Genomic DNA, 18,488 nt, shown 5'->3' with positions numbered 1-18,488 from the left:
GGAGCTGTAGCCACCAGCCTACACCACAGCCACAGCAACGCCAGATCTGACCTGCGCCTGCAACCTACACCACAGCTCATGGCAACACCGGATCCTTAACCCACTGAGCGAGGCCAGGGATCGAACCAGCAAACCCATGGTTCCTAGTCGGATTCCTTTTCGCTGCGCCATGACGGGAACTCCACCTTCAGGATTTTCAGGCATTATTTCATTACCAATTATTTTCCAATGTTACTGATTCCTCATTTCTCTTATATGCTCCACAACCAAAAGCTTTTAGGATCTTCCCTTTATTTCTCAAGTCTGAAATTCCATCACGATGTACTTTTTCTGATGTTTTCTTCCAGTCACTTATGCTGTGCCTGCTGAGTTCTTCCCATTTGTAAATGCGAGATCTTCGTTCAAGTATTCTTAAATAATTTCCTGCATCCATTTCCTCCCCTGCTGTAATTCTGACTTTTCATGTTGAACTTAATCAAGAGTGATTCTCTAATTTTCTTATTTTCTCCTACTTTACATTTCTTTTTGGCCTACTTTGTGAAAAGATTTTCTCAATTTTATCTTCTAACCTTCTACGAGAAGTTTAATATCCTAAATTTTTAACTCTTCTATTATTTCACATTCTAAATGTCTGAGCTCATCTCTGTTTTCTGAGGATTGCTTTTTTTTAAACTAGCATCCTTTCATGGTCAAAGATAAAATTATCCCTTCTTCCAGAGACATATAACTTTCAAAAGAAGTTTTCTTCTTGAATTGTTCATATTTCCTTCTTCCCTTTCTTATTATGGTTATCCTAAAATGTTTGATCCTTAGCTTCATATTTTAAAATGAGGGGAGGGAACGGGATGGATGGGCTGCTTGGGGTTCACAGATGCAGACTGTTGCCTTTGGAGTGGATTAGCAATGAGATCCTGCTGTGTAGTTCTGGGAACTACGTTTGGTCATTTGTGATGGAGCCTGATGATGTGAGAAAAAAGAATGCATACATGGTGTAACTGGGTCACCATGCTGTACGGCAGAAAACTGACAGAACACTGTCAACCAGCTATAATGGAAAAAAATAAAAATCAATGTATTAAAACAAATTTTTTAATCTTAAAAAAATAAAAAATGAAACACTTAAAAGTTGCCTAGTTGATGAACCTAGAGATTATCATACTAGGTGACGTCAGAGAAAGGCAAGTATAATATCCCTTACATATGGAATCTACAAAATGATACAAATGAACTTATTTACAAAACAGAAACAGACACATGGACACAGAAAACAGATAGGGTTGGGGGGGGCAGACTGAGGGTCTGGGATTGGCAGATGCAGTTGCTGTGGATGGAATAAACAGTGGGGTCCTACTGTGTGGCATGGGGACTATATTCAGTATCTTGCGATAAACTTTAATGGAAAAGAATTTAAAGTTGCCTAGAAATTGTGTTAATGGGCAGGTATGGGCATGAGATGATCAGTCTGATGATTTCTCTGGGGGACCCCCCCATCGGTTATTAGATGTTGGTCTTTCTTCCCCATCATCAGCTTGCTGGTCTTTCTTCCCCGTCATCAGCTTCCTGGTCTTTCTGCCCCCTCGTCAGCTTGCTGGTCTTTCTTCCCCGTCATCAGCTTGCTGGTCTTTCTTCCCCCTCGTCAGCTTGCTGGTCTTTCTTCCCCATCATCAGCTTGCTGGTCTTTCTTCCCCGTCATCAGCTTGCTGGTCTTTCTTCCCCCTCGTCAGCTTGCTGGTCTTTCTTCCCCGTCATCAGCTTGCTGGTCTTTCTTCCCCGTCGTCAGCTTGCTGGTCTTTCTTCCCCATCATCAGCTTGCTGGTCTTTCTTCCCCGTCATCAGCTTGCTGGTCTTTCTGCCCCGTCATCAGCTTGCTGGTCTTTCTTCCCCCTCGTCAGCTTGCTGGTCTTTCTTCCCCGTCGTCAGCTTGCTGGTCTTTCTTCCCCATCATCAGCTTGCTGGTCTTTCTTCCCCGTCATCAGCTTGCTGGTCTTTCTGCCCCGTCATCAGCTTGCTGGTCTTTCTTCCCCCTCGTCAGCTTGCTGGTCTTTCTTCCCCGTCGTCAGCTTGCTGGTCTTTCTTCCCCATCATCAGCTTGCTACAGCAGGAAGAACCACCCCACCTCCTATCAGGGGGTAGGAGCCTGACATCCAGTATCCTTAGCACCCGGAGGAGAAAAGGTACTGGGCGTGATTCCCGGTTCAACACGTAAGTTTCCACCCAATCCTCTCTGGTTTCGAGCATAACATCGTTAACCAGAGCTTCCCTCTGAATGTCAGAGCAGAAACTTGGATGAAGGTTAAGAAACCTCTTCTTTGGCACCATGAATATTAACCTGCTATTAACCCTCAGACAACTGTGTCAAGGTATCTGCAGCCACTAATTCCTGAAGCACCCGGGTGTTCAACGGCACAATTCCAGACCAATTCTAGGCCTTCCCCACTCAAAGTGCAAAGGTGAGTTTTCTCAACTCTACGAAGTCAGTTACCACTTGCTGCTTTCCAGCTTCCAACATTTTACCTCTGTGACCAACTGTCCAGTTTTGTCCTTAAAAAACAAAGTTACTATAATTCCAGTAAGGGTGTGACATCAAAGCAAATGGTAATTTAATTCACCATGTTTAAAAGGAGAGTCCTCAGTTTTGGTGTGTCATGTCTTCACTGTTGTTCAATTTTCGGTATGAAATTTAGGCTCAAGTTCTGGTAGGTCATAAGAGTTTTGTCAAAGTGGTTGTAATCATTTTGGCTTTAATATCTACTTTTTCTATACTATAATCAAGAAATATAGACACAATGCCAAGTAGTTATGCTGTGAGCCACATGGGACACTTATGATGGAGCATGATCATGTGAGAAAAAGGAATGTGTGTGTGTATGTGTGACTGGGTCACCTTGCTGTACAGTAGAAAATGACAGAACACTGTAAACCAGCTATAATGGAAAAAAAATAAAAATAATTAAGCTAAAAAAATAAATTTTTCTGCAAAAAAAAAAATACTGAACCATCCAATTTCTCTAATTTCAAATTTCAAATTCCTTTTCAAGCCTAAAACACATTTTTCTTTAATTCACGGAAATTTGAAAAAAAAATCTGTACTTCTTTATTGCGAACAAAGTTTGACATACATCTATTAAACAAAGCATACTGCTATTCAAATCTTATAGCCCTAATTTTTGTTTACTTGATCTATTAAATTCTGACAGGTGAAGTCTCCTGAAAAGACTGATGCTATTAATTTCTCTAAAGAAACTATCTCATGCTTCAGTGCCACCTGAGTTTATCACACAGAAGTTCAAGCCTTATAGTTTAGTGGTCCTAACTTTTTACTAATTAAAAATGTTCTTTTATTCAATCAAAGATTTTGGCCTAGAAAGGTTTTAGCCTTTGCTTGAAATGAAAGAAACTTGCAAGTTTTAACACTATTTTTGCTATTCCTTTATTTTCAATGTTTGTGTCATTTTACTTCAATGTAAACTCTTCTAAAACCAAATAACAAGAATTTTAAATTCAATTTGTAAAGGGGAGGAGGGGGGGGAATTAATTCCAATTAAGAAAAAGCTGTTGGAAAGATATTGGGTCAAAGTCCTAAGAAAGCTGGTGCATAAGGCTTAGAAAATGAGACGAACCAGGAGATGATCAGGCAGGCAATGTCACACCAAAGGACATCTATTTAGCATACCTTTGCATCACTGTTCCTGGCAAGGCCACCATTAAGTCATTCACTGCCAGGCATAAGACTTCTGATTCCTCCTCTACCTCTTTCTTGTATGAGCTGTTTCAGTAGCATCAGCTGAACTGGCAATAGTTGACTTGGCTTCCTAGTTTCCATCCCTTTTAAACTGCTGCCTCTCCTCACTGATGTAATGATTTTTCATTGCTTTTTAGCATGCAGAGAATACAGGTAAGGATGGGTCTATTTTCAGTAAGGCTGCAACCATACAAAAGTATAAATAAGGAATTATTTAAGGAAGAGGTTCAGGGCAGGGCTTTCAGGCAAGCTTCCTATTCCCACGCCACTAGCTCATCCAATCATCAGGGAACAGTAAAGAGTTCTGCTCTCATCCATCTATCTACACAGAAACCCCAAACTTCAGAGATGTGGATGAACTCTTTTCCCCATTGATAGGGGACAACCTATCCTTTTTGCTTTAGCTGATTTGCTTCAACATGTAACTGGGATGGAGTCAAATGCATTTCCCTATTTTACCATGTGCCAGAAACCTCACTAACTTCTTTACTGAGAGAGGTTAAGCTTATATTAACTGTGAGAACGTTTAAAATATCCACTTTCGATATTTTATATATATACTTTTTTTTTTCCTTTTTATGGCCGCACTTGTCGCACATGTAAGTTCCCAGCCAGGGGTCAAACTGGAGTTGCAGCCATGGCAACTTCAACACCAGATCTGAGCCACATCTGCAGCCTACGCAGAAGCTTGTGGCAACAGTGGATCCTTAACCCACCGAGCGAGGCAGGGACTGAACCCACATCCTCACAGAAATAATGGCAGGTCCCTTGACCCACTGAGCCACAATGGGAATTCCTAAACTTTTTATAAGACTGATGTAATATCTTAAAACTGGAAGACTCTATTAACTCCTAAACTTGGTTGTATTTACTTAACTCTTAAAAAGACAGATTTTTAAAATTATATCACTTTCATATTTTTTCATATTTTGCTTTTTTTTTAGGGCCACGTCCACAGCACATGAACTTCCCAGGCTAGGGGTCCAATCGGAGCTGCAGCTGCTGGCCTACACCACAGCCACAGCAACACCAGATCTAAGCCATGGTCTGCAGCCTACACCACAGCTCATGGCAACACCAAATCCCCAACCCACTGAGCGAGGCCAGGGACTGAACCTGCATCCTCATGAATACTAGTCGGATTCACTTCCACTGCGCCACAACAGGAACTCCCCATATTTTTCTAATTCTAAGGATAATCATACTCACTGTGGGACCACAGTATACATTCAAGTTAAGAACTCTTAAAAACTCCAGTAAGGACAAACATGTTACATCTTACATATCAAAAACTACTACTGCCCAGAGGGAACTATATTTTAGGGATTTCTCCCCTAAAAAAGGAGTTTTTCCTCAACTGTTCCTAAATTTTAATACAAGTACCTATTTCTTAAAAATTTAAACATTGGTAATCCAGATTATTTGTTTTTATTATGCTGTTTTCACACCAAGTCCTACACCAATTAGAATGTCTCTTAAACCATGGCTTAAATATACTATTATAATTCAAAAGTTAGTAATAAAATTACAGGCTCTTCTTAGTAGTCAATCTCAAATATTTTTAGTTGAAAGTACTAGCAATTTAAAAAAAATATCACTATGGCCTAATTTTCTTGGGTTTTAGTGTTCGAAGTTTGTTCAATATGTTTAAGAAGGCAGATGTCCCTCAATCATTGTTAACAACTTACTTGCAAGCCATGTCTCCGGGTAAGTTTGTTTTCAACACCAGATAATAAAATCGTTCCATTCTTATTTTGACTTGGCATCACAAACTTAGGAGCCACGTACTTCACCTGCTTTGTTTTAAAACTACCGGGTCTTATTCTTAAGACCCCCTCCCTGCCCCGTCCACCAAGATGACAAACGGCTCTAATCGGCCGTTTCCTCACTTCCGTCTCTTGAATCCGCTGCATCTGGCTGCTGATCTCCTCGGTTTCCTTCATGCAGTTATGTTCAATGGCCTTCAGCAGAACTCCCTACTTCTAATTTCTAATCCAAACTTTTTCAGATTCCTCCAGCTCAGGCCACAACCTTATAAACCTTATTTTCATGACGTTCATTTAAATTAGTCTCTACTTCCCACAAGGAAAGTACCTGCATCCCCCAGGTGCCAGCTCTGTGCTAACACTCCTGCCCCCGCCCAAACTCCCTTCCCCTCCACCAGTCTATGCCTGCCACTTCTTCAAACCCTAGATAAAAACTTAGTAGATAAAAGCCAAGCAGCTTTTCCAGTCTTACTATACACCACTCATTTGATTTTGTGTCAGCTCAGTAATTCAAGCTTTCATTATTAAGCATATTCTTTCCGTCATATCTTAGATAATGACCTCTTTGAAGCAGGAACCATACCACTTGCTCTGCATATCTGCATTCTTACCCCTAGGGTGGTACTACCTGAATTTTATATAATAGTTAATCTAATTAAAACAAGTGAAGGTTGGAAGAAATACAACCCTGCAAACAGGGTTTTTATGAATACAAAAAAATTAAATCTCCTAAAACCAAATTCAAATATAACATTCATTTTTTAAAACAACCCAAAGAGAACACCCCTAAATATTTTTTTCTTCACATAGAAGTCAGGTAGTAAAGCTGTAATTAACAACATGCTAATCGTTTTGTTTGTAATTTTCTAAATCTAGCCCCCAAAAGCTATTATATAAAGCTTTAATATTTTATAAACCATAACCATGCTTTTTCAATGTCTAACCAGTTTTGCTTTGGCCTTCTATACTTCACAAATACAAAACCTACATAATAAAAGTTCACAGATGAGGTTTTATTTCTTCAGGACAACAATTAAAATTCTTAGAGCAAGAGTGTGTTAAGCAAACTTCATACAAATTCCAAAAAACAAAATTTTATATAAATATTTTCATTCATAAGCTCAAAAACATTTATAGTTCAAACATCAATGAGAAAATATTTTCATGTCCATTTGGCACAATTTACAAAACATATCTATTTCTCAAAACTAGGCATACTAGAGTGTAAAGATACATATTTTCATTGTTATGTACTTTTTACAACTTTATTATAATACATCTCAAGGGAAAAAAAAAAAAAAAACTTTCTCCCAAAGGCACAAATTGTTACACTGCAAGGGGTTTCCAGTGCTGAACATTTATGAAAAACAATGCTGTAACCATTAATCCCATTTGGGGAAAAAAAAAATTATTCAAGCACCGCAAGTAAAAATCATGATCCATTCATTCCACTGCAGATCCACTTACAAAGTGTCTTTCACGGGTTTTAACCATCCCAACCTTTGGGCAACTGTCCTTAAGGTAACATTCTCCCTCTTTACACATCATGTCAAACTCTTTCTGGTTGAGAGTGGATGCTTACCTGTAAACCAAAGTACACAAAGTTATCCTACCCCTAAATCACAATCAGACACACTCACATACCTTGGGAAGTGACCTGCAATGCATGCCTGAAAGCTGACTTACACAATGCCCAGAAACCCTTATATAAGGAGGCAGTCCCAGTCCTCCTCTACTCACTCCTGGGCTGTACGCCTAGAGAGCACTGTGGAGAGAGCAAGCCAGGCAGTTATGTTACCCATGGAAGCAGTTCACGTCTCTGCGTTCTAAACAAAATTTCTGGTCATAAAATTAACCTCTAAAGAGTTACCGTTAATGAAAACCACCAAACATCTCCCTGATGCTGATATATATCACACTGGGGGAAAAAAAAAAAAAGAAGGGCCATAGTACCAACCAGCTATCATCTGATTTACCTCCAGACTCACCCAACAGTGCCCAACAGAAAGGAGACAGATTCAGGCATCAGCTCTCCACACCCTGGAAATGGATAAATATGTTCTAAGTTCAAAAATAAGCCAAACTTGCTTATGATGATGGATGTCAGAACAGCGGTTACGTCTGTGAGGGGAAATCAATAAGAAGGGGCAGAGGGCATCTTTTTCAGGGCAGAAAATGTTATATATCTTGATCCGGGGAGAAGTTACCTGAGAGTATTTATTTGCGGAATTTCATTGAGTTGCACTTATGAGACTTCTGCACTTCACTACATGTAAGTTATATATAAATAAAACATTTAAAAGTCACCAGTAATAGTTTAAAAAAAAATCTAAAACCTTTTTCTCAATTTGCATCCTTTTTCATCATTTTTCCATCACTTTTTTTTTTTTTTTTTTTTTGCTATTTCTTGGGCCACTTTTGCCGCATATGGAGGTTCCCAGGCTAGGGGTCGAATCGGAGCTGTAGCCGCTGGCCTACGTCAGAGCCACAGCAACGCGGGATCCGAGCCGCGTCTGCAACCTACACCACAGCTCACGGCAACGCCGGATTGTTAACCCACTGAGCAAGGGCAGGGACTGAACCCGCAACCTCATGGATCCTAGTCGGATTCGTTAACCACTGCGCCACGACGGGAACTCCCTTCCATCACATTTCTAATCACAGAATACCAATACTCCCTAAATGCAACTCTTTCCCCTTAGAAAAACCACAAGGCTTTATAATATTCTTCCAGCATTTTTCTTATTCTGCCTCATATTAAGTCACTTATATACTAATTCAGTACTCATCAAGCGTTCATGTGCAAGACATGTGCTCCCTCCAACATCTACCCAACACCCCCCCCAAGAAACCAAGTTAGTTAGTTCCCTGAGCGGGATTCCAGACGCTCTCTCAGCTGGTTTCTAACAGTGTCTCCTTATTTACTCCCCTCACTTCTCTATGGGAATGTCCTCCCCCCCCGCACACTTTTCCCAACCATCCTTTGAGACGCCGTTCAATTTCTCTTGCATCCTTCGCCTTACTTGTACAGACCCTGCTGTCTGTGTCTGCACTGTCCAGTACAATAACCATGTATGACTACTCAGCACTTGAGGTCTGGCTGGTCTGAACTGAGATATGCTTCAGGTATGTCACATCCACTGGATTAGGAAGACGTGGCGTGGGAAAAAAGAATATAAAGTATCTCATTTGCATGTACACGGAGACATGATAGTACTCTGAATATACTGGGTTAAATAAAATGCATTAACAATGCTCATTTTAATTATTACTTTTTAATGTGGCTACAGAAAAATTTAGGTCATACTGTGGTTCAATGTACTTCCACTAGGCAGTGCTGACCTATGCAATCTACTTATAAATGCCCCACAAATTACCTCTTAATATATACATCACGCACCCCATGAGTATAAGAAATTCAATATTAAGCTTTTCTCCTTTTATAAGTTAAAGATTATTACAGTAAGAATTATTAATAGTAACTAAATGGGATCTGAGTGCCCATTTAATTTTAATATCACTTTTTAAAGACGTTTAACAAAAAAGCTTAAGACATTTCAAAGTATAAAATCACTTTAAAAGTTGTTTTCATATGGCTATAAACTAAAAATGTCACCGACATTTTATATGTATCAGTTTTGATTAAACCTGTAGAACTGCTAATCCTAGAGCGTATTAGCTCTAATTAAGCTAGATTATTTATCATCTAGTCACTTAGTAAAGAAAAAGAGCAGCTTCCATTTTGACCAATGTCATTGTACCAATGCCCAGCAGCCAAGACAAAGAATCTTTATATAATGGTATGAATAAACAACATGGGCAATAAGACATCACTTGAAATAAAGGTGGGCAGAAAAACACTTTTATGATGATAAGTTTTATAAGTAGGAGATAAAACTTACAAATGCATAAGAATGTAAAAGGACAGACGTGCAGAAAGGACAGGGAGGCTCCCCTGTCCCCAAAGCTCACCTGTAGAATTAAGCTCACCTGTAGAATTAAGATGTGCCTAGGCTCAAAGCCGGCTGCCCTGCTGTTCGCTCTCTATGTGACCCAAGTCAGACCTTGGTGCCCTGCGTACGAAATCACAGCACTACGGTAAGGACCACGCTGCAGAGGCTTATCACTGTCAGTCTCACCTCCTTTTCCTTTAAAACTAATGACTATACAATGGTGGTAAGATTATGGGTGACTTATGAGTGACTCCCCCCACTTCATTTTCCACACTCCTGAAAATACTTTTTAGATATTGAACTTCTAATAGTTTATACTCTCACTCCTCTTCATGTGAACATAAAAGTACTTTTACTAGCTGCCTTTCATCATTTTTTTTCTTTTTTTTTTTGTCTTTTTGCCATTTCTTGGGCCACTCCCGCGGCATGTGGAGGTTCCCAGGCTAGAGGTCCAATCAGAGATGTAGCCGCCGGCCTACGCCAGAGCCACAGCAACGCGGGATCCGAGCCGCATCTGCAACCTACACCACAGCTCACAGCAACACCGGATCCTTAACCCACTGAGCAAGGCCGGGGATCAAACCCGCAACCGCATGGTTCCTAGTCAGATTCGTTAACCACTGAGCCACGACGGGAACTCCTCACCATTTTTTTTAAGGTTAAAATTTGTGTGTGTGGCAGGGGAGGTAGGTGGTAGAAAAACAAACTCAAGTGGGAAATAAGTTTAAGACCGCACCAGCATAAGCATGTATCAAACAAAGGGCAACGTGGAGAGGAAAATGGCAAAGGGAAATATGCTGTTGGAGGAAGTTCTCAGCCCAGAGTAAGCAATGAAAAGATAACATTCATTCTTCTACTGAGGCCACTCCTCCCTCGCAGCTGGGGTCTGCATATGGACCTACGGTACAAACACACACAGCAACGCGCCCGCTTCTCTCTTTAATGGTCACTGCCAGGCTCCCGGTCAAAACCCGAAGGGCGAGTGAAGGAATCAAAGACGTCCCCTAACAAGGCAGACCAGCCCGCCGGCTGGGAAGTAACTCTCGGAAGTTTGAGCCCTCATGCCCAAGCGCATTACTCATCAGCTGACGGTCAGAAAAGGGAACGTGCTCCTGGAATACTGAACCTGGTTATACCGTCTGCTGCTGGAACCAGAGACGGCGCGCTCCGGTGATCAACTCTGACCGCCTTTGCAGAGCTGGGCCGAAAAGTGGAACACTACAGAGAGGATACAACTTCGGATCACTCACAGGCCAAGAGCTCCAGTTACCGCAGAAAACACATGGGCGGCAATTATCGCAGCAGCGCACGTGTACTCAACATTCATTCACACCTGAAAGCTAAGGGCTTCACCACGTGAATTCCGTAATGTAAACCTTAAAACTCCATGAAGATAGTTATTACTGTCAAATCCACCCGCGCAGTGCTCACACAGGTGGATTTTAACCCCACCAGTTTCACCTCAAGGCTCACACTTTTTAAACCTTATCCTCCCATCCTGCTTCCATATATACATATATATGTGGTGTGTGTGCATACAGGTACATATATACACACACACAGATGCAAGTATGATTTCTTGTGTGTGTACACACATACATGTGTGTGTTTACGTGTGTGTATAATTGTAAGGCAAGAGACAGCAAGAGGCAATTAATTCCAACTTGGGCAAGGTTCTTATCCACCTTCGCAAACCATTCAACAATAATCAGGAATCACCTCCCTCGCCAGGAACCGGTGTTTTGAAAGTACTAGTTATAGTTAACCTTTCCCTCAAGAAACTGATGAAAAAGATATGTATTATGCTTTCAGTAAAAGGATAAACACCCCGGAAGAAAGGATAAAAAATGTCAATCTCTTATAAAAATTAGGTAAATAGAAAAAATACAGGTAAATACATTCTGTACTCTGCACTTTAATCTCGACAATTTATTAAGCACCTTTTACCTTTCAATTATACTTCTGGCTCATAACATAGTTTCTAGACTTTGCACAAAGTCTTTGAAAAGCCGTCTTTTCCACAGAAAACAAACAGGGTGGCTGCCAGAGACGGGAGGGGAATGGGCAAAACAGGTGAAGGAAACCAAGAGGTACAAATATCCGTTTTTAAAATAAGTAAATCACGAGGATATAAAATTTAGCCTAAGAAGTATGGTCAATGATACTGTAATAACTGCGTACGGACTTAGCAAGGTGGTCATTCGCAATGTTTTTCAAAGTGGATCCCTACGTTGTACACCTGCAACTAACATAATACTGTATGTCAACTATATTTCAATTTAAAAAAAGCTGTACTTCCAACTTCAATGCATGCTATACATACGGAAAAAAGCTTAATACCTAAAACCTTGTGTTTATCACTCTAACTTCACTTGTACCAAAATTTAGACACGCAGAATTAAATTTCAAGAAACAAATCACTCACCTATGCTTTTCACAAGTTACTGACAAGATTACAGTTCCAAGCATCCCAAATGAAACGGGAAGGCTACAGCTTGCAGACAGATGAGGCCGGGCAGAGACGAGCAGAGGGCGAGTGCCAGAGAGATCCCCTGGAATACGCCTCTTAACTCCCAGAGAGGCTCACGGGGGGGCTGCTTCTGCCCTGCCACATTTCTCCTCCTCTTCCTCCTGAAATCCTCAGCTTTTCTCCTCCTGGACCTCACAGGATTTTTTTGTTTTCCCTGCTAACATCTTTCAAATGTCAAAGGATCCTTTATCTTGAATTTAAAGGTACAAAAACATACGAGCTCCTCCTAAACACCAAAGAGTTCCCAGTAAATCCAAAGAGGATAGTAATGTCAGCTCAACTTCGGCAGACCCAAGAGAAAATGAAACCGCACAGGAGCAGAGGCTCGAGAGATGAGAATACACCTGTTTTCAGGGCGACACCACAGCGCTGAAGAAAGGCCACAAATTGAATTTGGTGTTCTACCTTCTAGGTCTCAAGAGATCTTTGTTTTTTTAAGGGGGGAAGAAGAGAAATACTGTAGCCAGCCAGCAGGGTGAGCTAGTGCTGGAATCAGTTCACTTAGTCTCAGTTCTCTCCAAATTCAATGGTGTCAAGGATTTGCACTATTAAAAGCAGCTATTCTCTCTGAATAAACCTGAATTAAAAGGCACTTTTTCTAGAGCGGCTTCTGTCACTGCTACATAATTGTTCATTAGTTACAGATTCTCCATCTACAAAGCAGACATTCTCTATGCCACGCGGATTAATGTGAGGAAAGAAATGTTAAAAAAAACCCAGAGCTTATTTGAATATCTATCCAAAATATTACAGTATCCCTCCCTTATCCTCATGTTTTATTTTATAGTTAATGCTAAAAAATTTTTAAATATTTTTTTAAAGAACTGCTAAAACTAGAGGTCTAAAAACTTAGAGCTGGATAATTCAACACTCCAATTTCTGCATGCAGTGCAAGCTACAGCTGCCTTATGATATGCCTGAAAAGCAGTGTGAGAAAAGCAGTCCCACCAGAGTAAGACCCCTTGTTTTCCTTTTGAGTCACATTCCGAGAAGAAACGCTAACCAGGAGTTTGGGAAGAGAAAAAAGATGAGCCTGATCTCTCCTAAACAAGCAACTTCTTGGAAAAGATCTTAAATTGGAGGTAACTCCATCACTTCGTCCTTGAGCCTTCCTTTTCCCCTCCTGTTACCCAGCATAGTCTCAACTCAACCACAACCAAACTCTCCCTCTTTTATAACTTGAATGGCAAATTAAACCTGCAAAGGTTAAGGGGTGCAGGTAACAGATTCACTTTATAATCACAAATAATCTGAAGTAATCCTAATGCTCACACCACTAGAGTAGAATTCAATCCGCTTCCACAGCGTTCAAACGAAGAAATACACCGACCTTTCCAGGAGAAAATCAACTACTTAAATGTACCTTAAATGACCCACAACAGCTTTAAACCCTCAAGACAATTTACCTGTTTTCGTTAAATGTGATATCCAAGGACGTTAAAGGTAATTGTGGGATCCCATCACGAACAGTTTAACCACTTGCTGAATTTCCTACTAGACCTTACAGATCTACCCTCAGCAACAGTACTAGTCAGTCCTAATGAGCCGCCTTGAACAGGGGGCAAAGAGGCATGTCCATTAACCAACTAAAATGCTATTACAAAATGAAAGGCGCTAGCATCATTCTTTTCAGCATCTATCTCATTTCTTACGTAATAATTGGAAGTAATGGCAATTACCTCAAACATGCCAAGAAGCTTATCAAACTACCTGTTTTTTCAAATTACTGCGTCAAGATTGTTTTCTGAAAACCTCAAAATTCAAAAGCAACATCGCTTTGAAATTACCTGAAATGTCTGCATTTTGTATCTGCATTTGTTTCCCCGGAAATCACTTTAAAAACTAAGTCACCATATCAAGGTAAATGTAAGTTTTTAATTGTTTTCACAGAATTTACCATTAATGTAACAGTACCGAATTAACAAGTATTCTCAAACACATGCCTTTGTTTCTGTTTTATAACCAGTTGCAGGTGGTCACCTCCTTATCCCAGCAACGTGACCAATGAAAAGACCACTGAGGTGTAAGTTGAGAGACAATTTTCCACTATAACATTAATCATTCCTGGCCCTAAATATACTGTAAAAGAGAAGACACGACTAGCTGTTCTCTAAGAGTCCCTCTACGCTAAAGCTAAATGATTCAATAATAATTTTGCTGATATTAATATATCATCTATTTGTTGATACAAGATTGTTCTCTTAGGAGAAAAGCTGAAAGGTGGGGGAACATAAATCTGGGGGGGGGGGAAACAAGGAAAACCAAAGTTTTAAGGAATGCAGAAAAGTTCAAATTTCAATTGGAACCCAGATCTAAAGTTAGTAACACTGATGTGTTTAAACATCCCTTCCTTGGAAGTTCCCCTGAGATGCAGCAGCTTAAGGATTCCTCGCTGCTGCAGCAGTGGCACAGGTTCGATTCCTGGCCGGGGCATTTCCACATACCATGGGTGTGGCCAAAAAAAAAAAAAAGGAGTTAATATTCCTTCAAGCAAATAATTTAACTTGTTACTGTGACCTGGCCAAAACAAAACGATAGTTGTTTGCAATTCTTATACTTCGAATATTACAAATATACAAAGTATGATGTAGATGTGAGCGCAGTGTAACTTTTAAATTATGTTAGAAATTCTAAAACTTACACTACCATATTTTTACCAGCAAAATATATATATATATATGTATACCACTGAAGTAACAGTGGTCAAGTCTTCATGTTTCACCTATTAAAAAGTCTAAGTTGCAACTTCTTTATATAAACTAATTTTTTGTTACCAAACCTATCCATGCAATATGGCTGCCCTCATGTTCCCTGGATACTTACACATGGCACTGAAGGCAAACAGCAGGTTTCCTTTCTTTGAGTAATGTGAGTTGTCTATTTTTGGAAAAACTCTTTTTCTTGTGGGACCAAAAAAAAAAAAAAAAAAAAAAAATTGTAACTACACTACTGCGGAGAAGCAATAAAACCATTAGCACAAATCTAATCTATCATCCGGATGCAACGAGCCTGGCATTAGTTAGGACTGGCCCGGATCGATGACGGTGTTTGGGTTATTTCTGTTGAAATTATTAACGTGTATACAGCACAGGCCCATCATTCAGGCCCGCCAACTGCGTTGACCTTCTCGTTGAGGACTTCTTAAATGACCACACGAAAATCTGAATTTACAAGTTTGATAACAACTAAGCGTGCATCAACGATACTTAAAACAGTTCCAAAAAAAAGTTTTCCACTAATGTCGCTAAACCATGGATGGATCCCACCACGAGAGTCGTCTGTGGAAGTCTCGTAACAAGAAACCGTTAGCTCCACCACCTAAGTTTCCAATCACTGAGAAGGGTCTGGGGCAACTCATCTTCAGGTTCACGGGAGAAGTGGAGCACACCTGCTTTCCTCTGGCAGAGATTAAGCTCCCAGGGACCCAAAGGCCAGGGAATCAGACCTGGAGAAGCAAAAAGCTTTAGCTGGACACCCACCGAGCCCCTGGCCACCCAAACGCTTCGAGCGATTTACCTCTTGCGCCTACTGCCCGGGCACCGGGCGGCTGAGGAGCTCGCGGGGCAGGGGGCGGGAGCGCCCCGCGGCCCCGAGCCCCCGGTAGGGGCGGGGTGTGGACCCTCCTCGCCGGAGCCTGCGCCGCCGGCCAGCGCCGGGCCGCCCCGCGGCTCGGGCATCGCAATGGCGCCCGCCCGGCGCCCCGGGCCGCCCGGCCTCGGCCCCTTCCCCCCGCCGCTCACTGGCTGCTCGGCTGCATGTGACTAAACAAAACCCCCGAGCCCCGTGCCCGGCTCAGCCCCTTTGTGTCCGCTCCCAGGTCCGCCGCCGCCGCCGCCGCCGAGGAGCCTCCCCCGCCCCCCGGCCCCGGCGAGGCCCGCCCCGCGGCGGCGGCCGCCGCTCACCTCGGGCTCCGCCGCCCCCCGCGGCCGCCGCGGCCGCCGCCTCCCCGAACCCGGGGCCCGGGCTCCTTGTGCGGCACCAACTCCGCCTCCTCGGCCGCCGCCGCCATCTTAGCCTGTGCGGCAAGACGCGTCCTGCGGAGGCTGGGGACCGGCCCGGGGCGGCGCTGCCCGGGCCCGCGCGCCGCGGCCCGGCGCCCCCGCGTCCTGCCGCCCCCCCAGGCCCGCCGCCGCCGCGGCCCGCGCGCCCGGAGCCCACGCGGGGCCCGGCGAGCCCGACCGAAGGAGCCCCGAAACTCACAGTTTGGTGCCGTGTGCGTCAAACCGGGGCGACGTTGGGAGCGCGCGGCGTCCCCGCGTCACGCGCCGCTCTGTACGCTCGGCGGCTCCGACGGCCCCCCTGCGCGCCCCGCTTCTGCCGCCGGCCCGGGGCCCACGGCGCACGCGCGCCGCTTTCCCGCCTCGCCCCGAGCCGCGGGCCCGGGGGCGGCCGGCGACGAGCTCGCGGGCGGCTTCGCGCGGCCGCGGCGCCTGGGCCGCGGGCACCGACGGGGGCGGCGGCAACAGTGCACCACTGTTCTCGGGTGCCAGGAGCCCAACAAGGTCACCTCCCCCTGCGCTGACCTCATCGCTCTCAAGGAGGTCCCCGCCCCAAAGTAGGCACGCTCCAAATATGGTGGTGCCCAAACTCTGCAAGACCCAAGCACTCAGGCAGGCCGAGGCCCTTTAAGGTGGAGCAGGCCCGGGTCTGAGTTCCACCGCCACGAGCGTGCCGCCCTTCCGTCTCTTTCCCTGCTGTGGGGGAGAACAGCTGAGGACCTCCAGAGCGCCCGTCACAGCCGTAGAGTGACGGCAGAGCAGGGTTTCTGGCTCTCAAGGGCCCCGTTACTGGGAGATGCTGGATGGACAAGCGGAGCATCCAGGGTAGCATCTCAGGTCACGGGACAGCCCCTCCAAAAAAGGCGCCCTGGGTTTGGTCCAGCTCCATTCTGGGAGGATCCTTTCTCCTTGCATTACTGACTGTGCTGTGCATCTCCAAGTTAGTTATGTAAGAAGCACCTGAGATACTGGTTAATCCCTCAAAGAATTCGTAGGGCCTGGGAGAGTTCTAGAAAACTTTTTAAACACGTATCCACCGGAGAGTCTGAGGCCAGCGTTTCGTGGACCACTTTGAGAAACACTGATGAGGCGCTATTGGCTTTGCTTTTAAACTGGCAAACAGGAAGTTGCTAACATGTTTGACATGAACCCAAAGTTCCTGAGGACTCTGCTAATCCTGCCCTAATAAATTCTTTGTCTATTCTGAATCTCTGTTTTCTTATCCAAAAAAAGGTCTTCGGTTATTTTGCAGCTATCATGAAACCTTCAAGACATGATTGGCCTTCCGAGGCATACACGGTAATTGCAGTCATTTGTCAAGAATGAGATGGGGACTTCATCATTATCAGCAAACAGATTCCCGAATGACAAGTATTTATTCTTGCTGCATTAGTTAAAAATAATAGTTTCCAGTGCTTACCATGCACCAGGCATTGTTCTGACACATTCAACTTCATTACAGCCTAATGAGGCAGAGAGAAGTTAAGGAATTTTCTCAACGTCACACAGTTCTTTGGACTCTTTCAAAATACCGATTTTTCTTTTTCATTTACACAAATGGGTAAACGATTTTTTTAAAAAAGTATGTTTTCAGCCACTTTGGGGGGGTTCCATCTGCAGAATCCATGAAAATCGTTCACTGTTGGACTTCAATTACTATGTAGCATGGAAATTCTTCTATCACTACAAAAGTAGTTACCAACAACAACAAAATGTACACTACTGACTGACCAATGTGTATCAGATGCATACCACCAGCAGAAAGAACCACTTCGAACTCAACCATGATCAGGAACTTGTTTATACAGGACTGTTTGTGGATACTAGAATTAAGCAGCTAAACTGTAATACGATAGCAGTGGTTTCAGTAGTAAAAAGTAGTAGTAATAATTGTTAAAGTAAAACGTAATGGTTGATGAACTTCTTTATAAACAGAATTGATGGCAAAAACTATGAGTGGGAGAAAACGTGATAAGAGCAGAAAGCTTGAGTAAGTTATTATTAAAAAAATACAATTTTAAAAATCCAAGGACCAATTATGTGGCTCAAGGCCAAAGTATTTAAAGACATTAAAGGAAATTATGGTTGAGAATGAAAATCAAGATGTGGAAAACCGTTTGACCCTGGAAAAAATTCACAAAGCACATCTATCCACTGCAATAAAAGAATCCTCTGATGAATACACCTGGTGAAGAAGCTTTGAAAACAAAAAAGAAAAGGAAAGCAAGGCTGGCTATTGTTACTGTGTTAAAACCTAACAATATTAGCACCATTTACCAATCTATTAGTTCTTCCAGTGAATGGGATCTCCCAATAAAAGATGCAAAGAAAGCCGTGCTGTCAAATGACCTAAACAAAAAGAAAATGTAATTCATTTAAAAATGTTTGAAACATAAAACACGAGTGTCCACATTCCAATAAAAACATGAGTTTCCACATTCCGATCCTTCTGAATCGCAGGCAAAAAAAAAAAAAAAAAAATGGAACATTCGATTCATC

General features: G+C 42.8%; 1 protein-coding gene and 1 long non-coding RNA gene across 51 annotated transcripts in view; both read right to left on the bottom strand.

The window, feature by feature from the left end:
• ZNF644 (zinc finger protein 644) overlaps positions 1-16,318 on the bottom strand; it is a 116,271-nt gene extending 99,953 nt beyond the window's left edge. For 13 of the 50 annotated variants that reach the window (XM_085024066.1, XM_085024083.1, XM_085024058.1 and 10 more), the window contains exons 1-2: positions 16,192-16,318; positions 14,815-14,891 (exon numbers count right to left, since the gene is read on the bottom strand). Coding sequence is in view for 2 of the 50 variants with exons in the window: in XM_085024057.1 (XP_084880183.1) it covers positions 14,815-14,963 (149 nt within the window). In the remaining 48 variants the exon portion in view is untranslated. The other 37 variants (XM_021090268.2, XM_021090282.2, XM_085024077.1 and 34 more) reach the window with 14 other exon arrangements.
• Positions 519-5,878, bottom strand: LOC146404272 (uncharacterized). Its single transcript, XR_014844835.1, has 2 exons — positions 2,038-5,878; positions 519-1,644 (listed from the first exon to the last, which is right to left on the bottom strand). It is a non-coding gene; the product is annotated as an uncharacterized LOC146404272 (long non-coding RNA).
• Positions 16,319-18,488: the final 2,170 nt, after the last annotated feature.

The sequence above is a fragment of the Sus scrofa genome, chromosome 4, assembly GCF_054392235.1.
Source record: "Sus scrofa isolate SSC_HxYL_T2T_F1_AM1 chromosome 4, Sscrofa_HxYL_maternal_Yorkshire_Landrace_v2.0, whole genome shotgun sequence".
In the NCBI taxonomy this organism is placed as follows: Eukaryota; Metazoa; Chordata; class Mammalia; order Artiodactyla; family Suidae; genus Sus; species Sus scrofa.
Note: the sequence above shows the minus strand (reverse complement) of the source record. Positions and strands in the feature narration are given on the sequence as shown.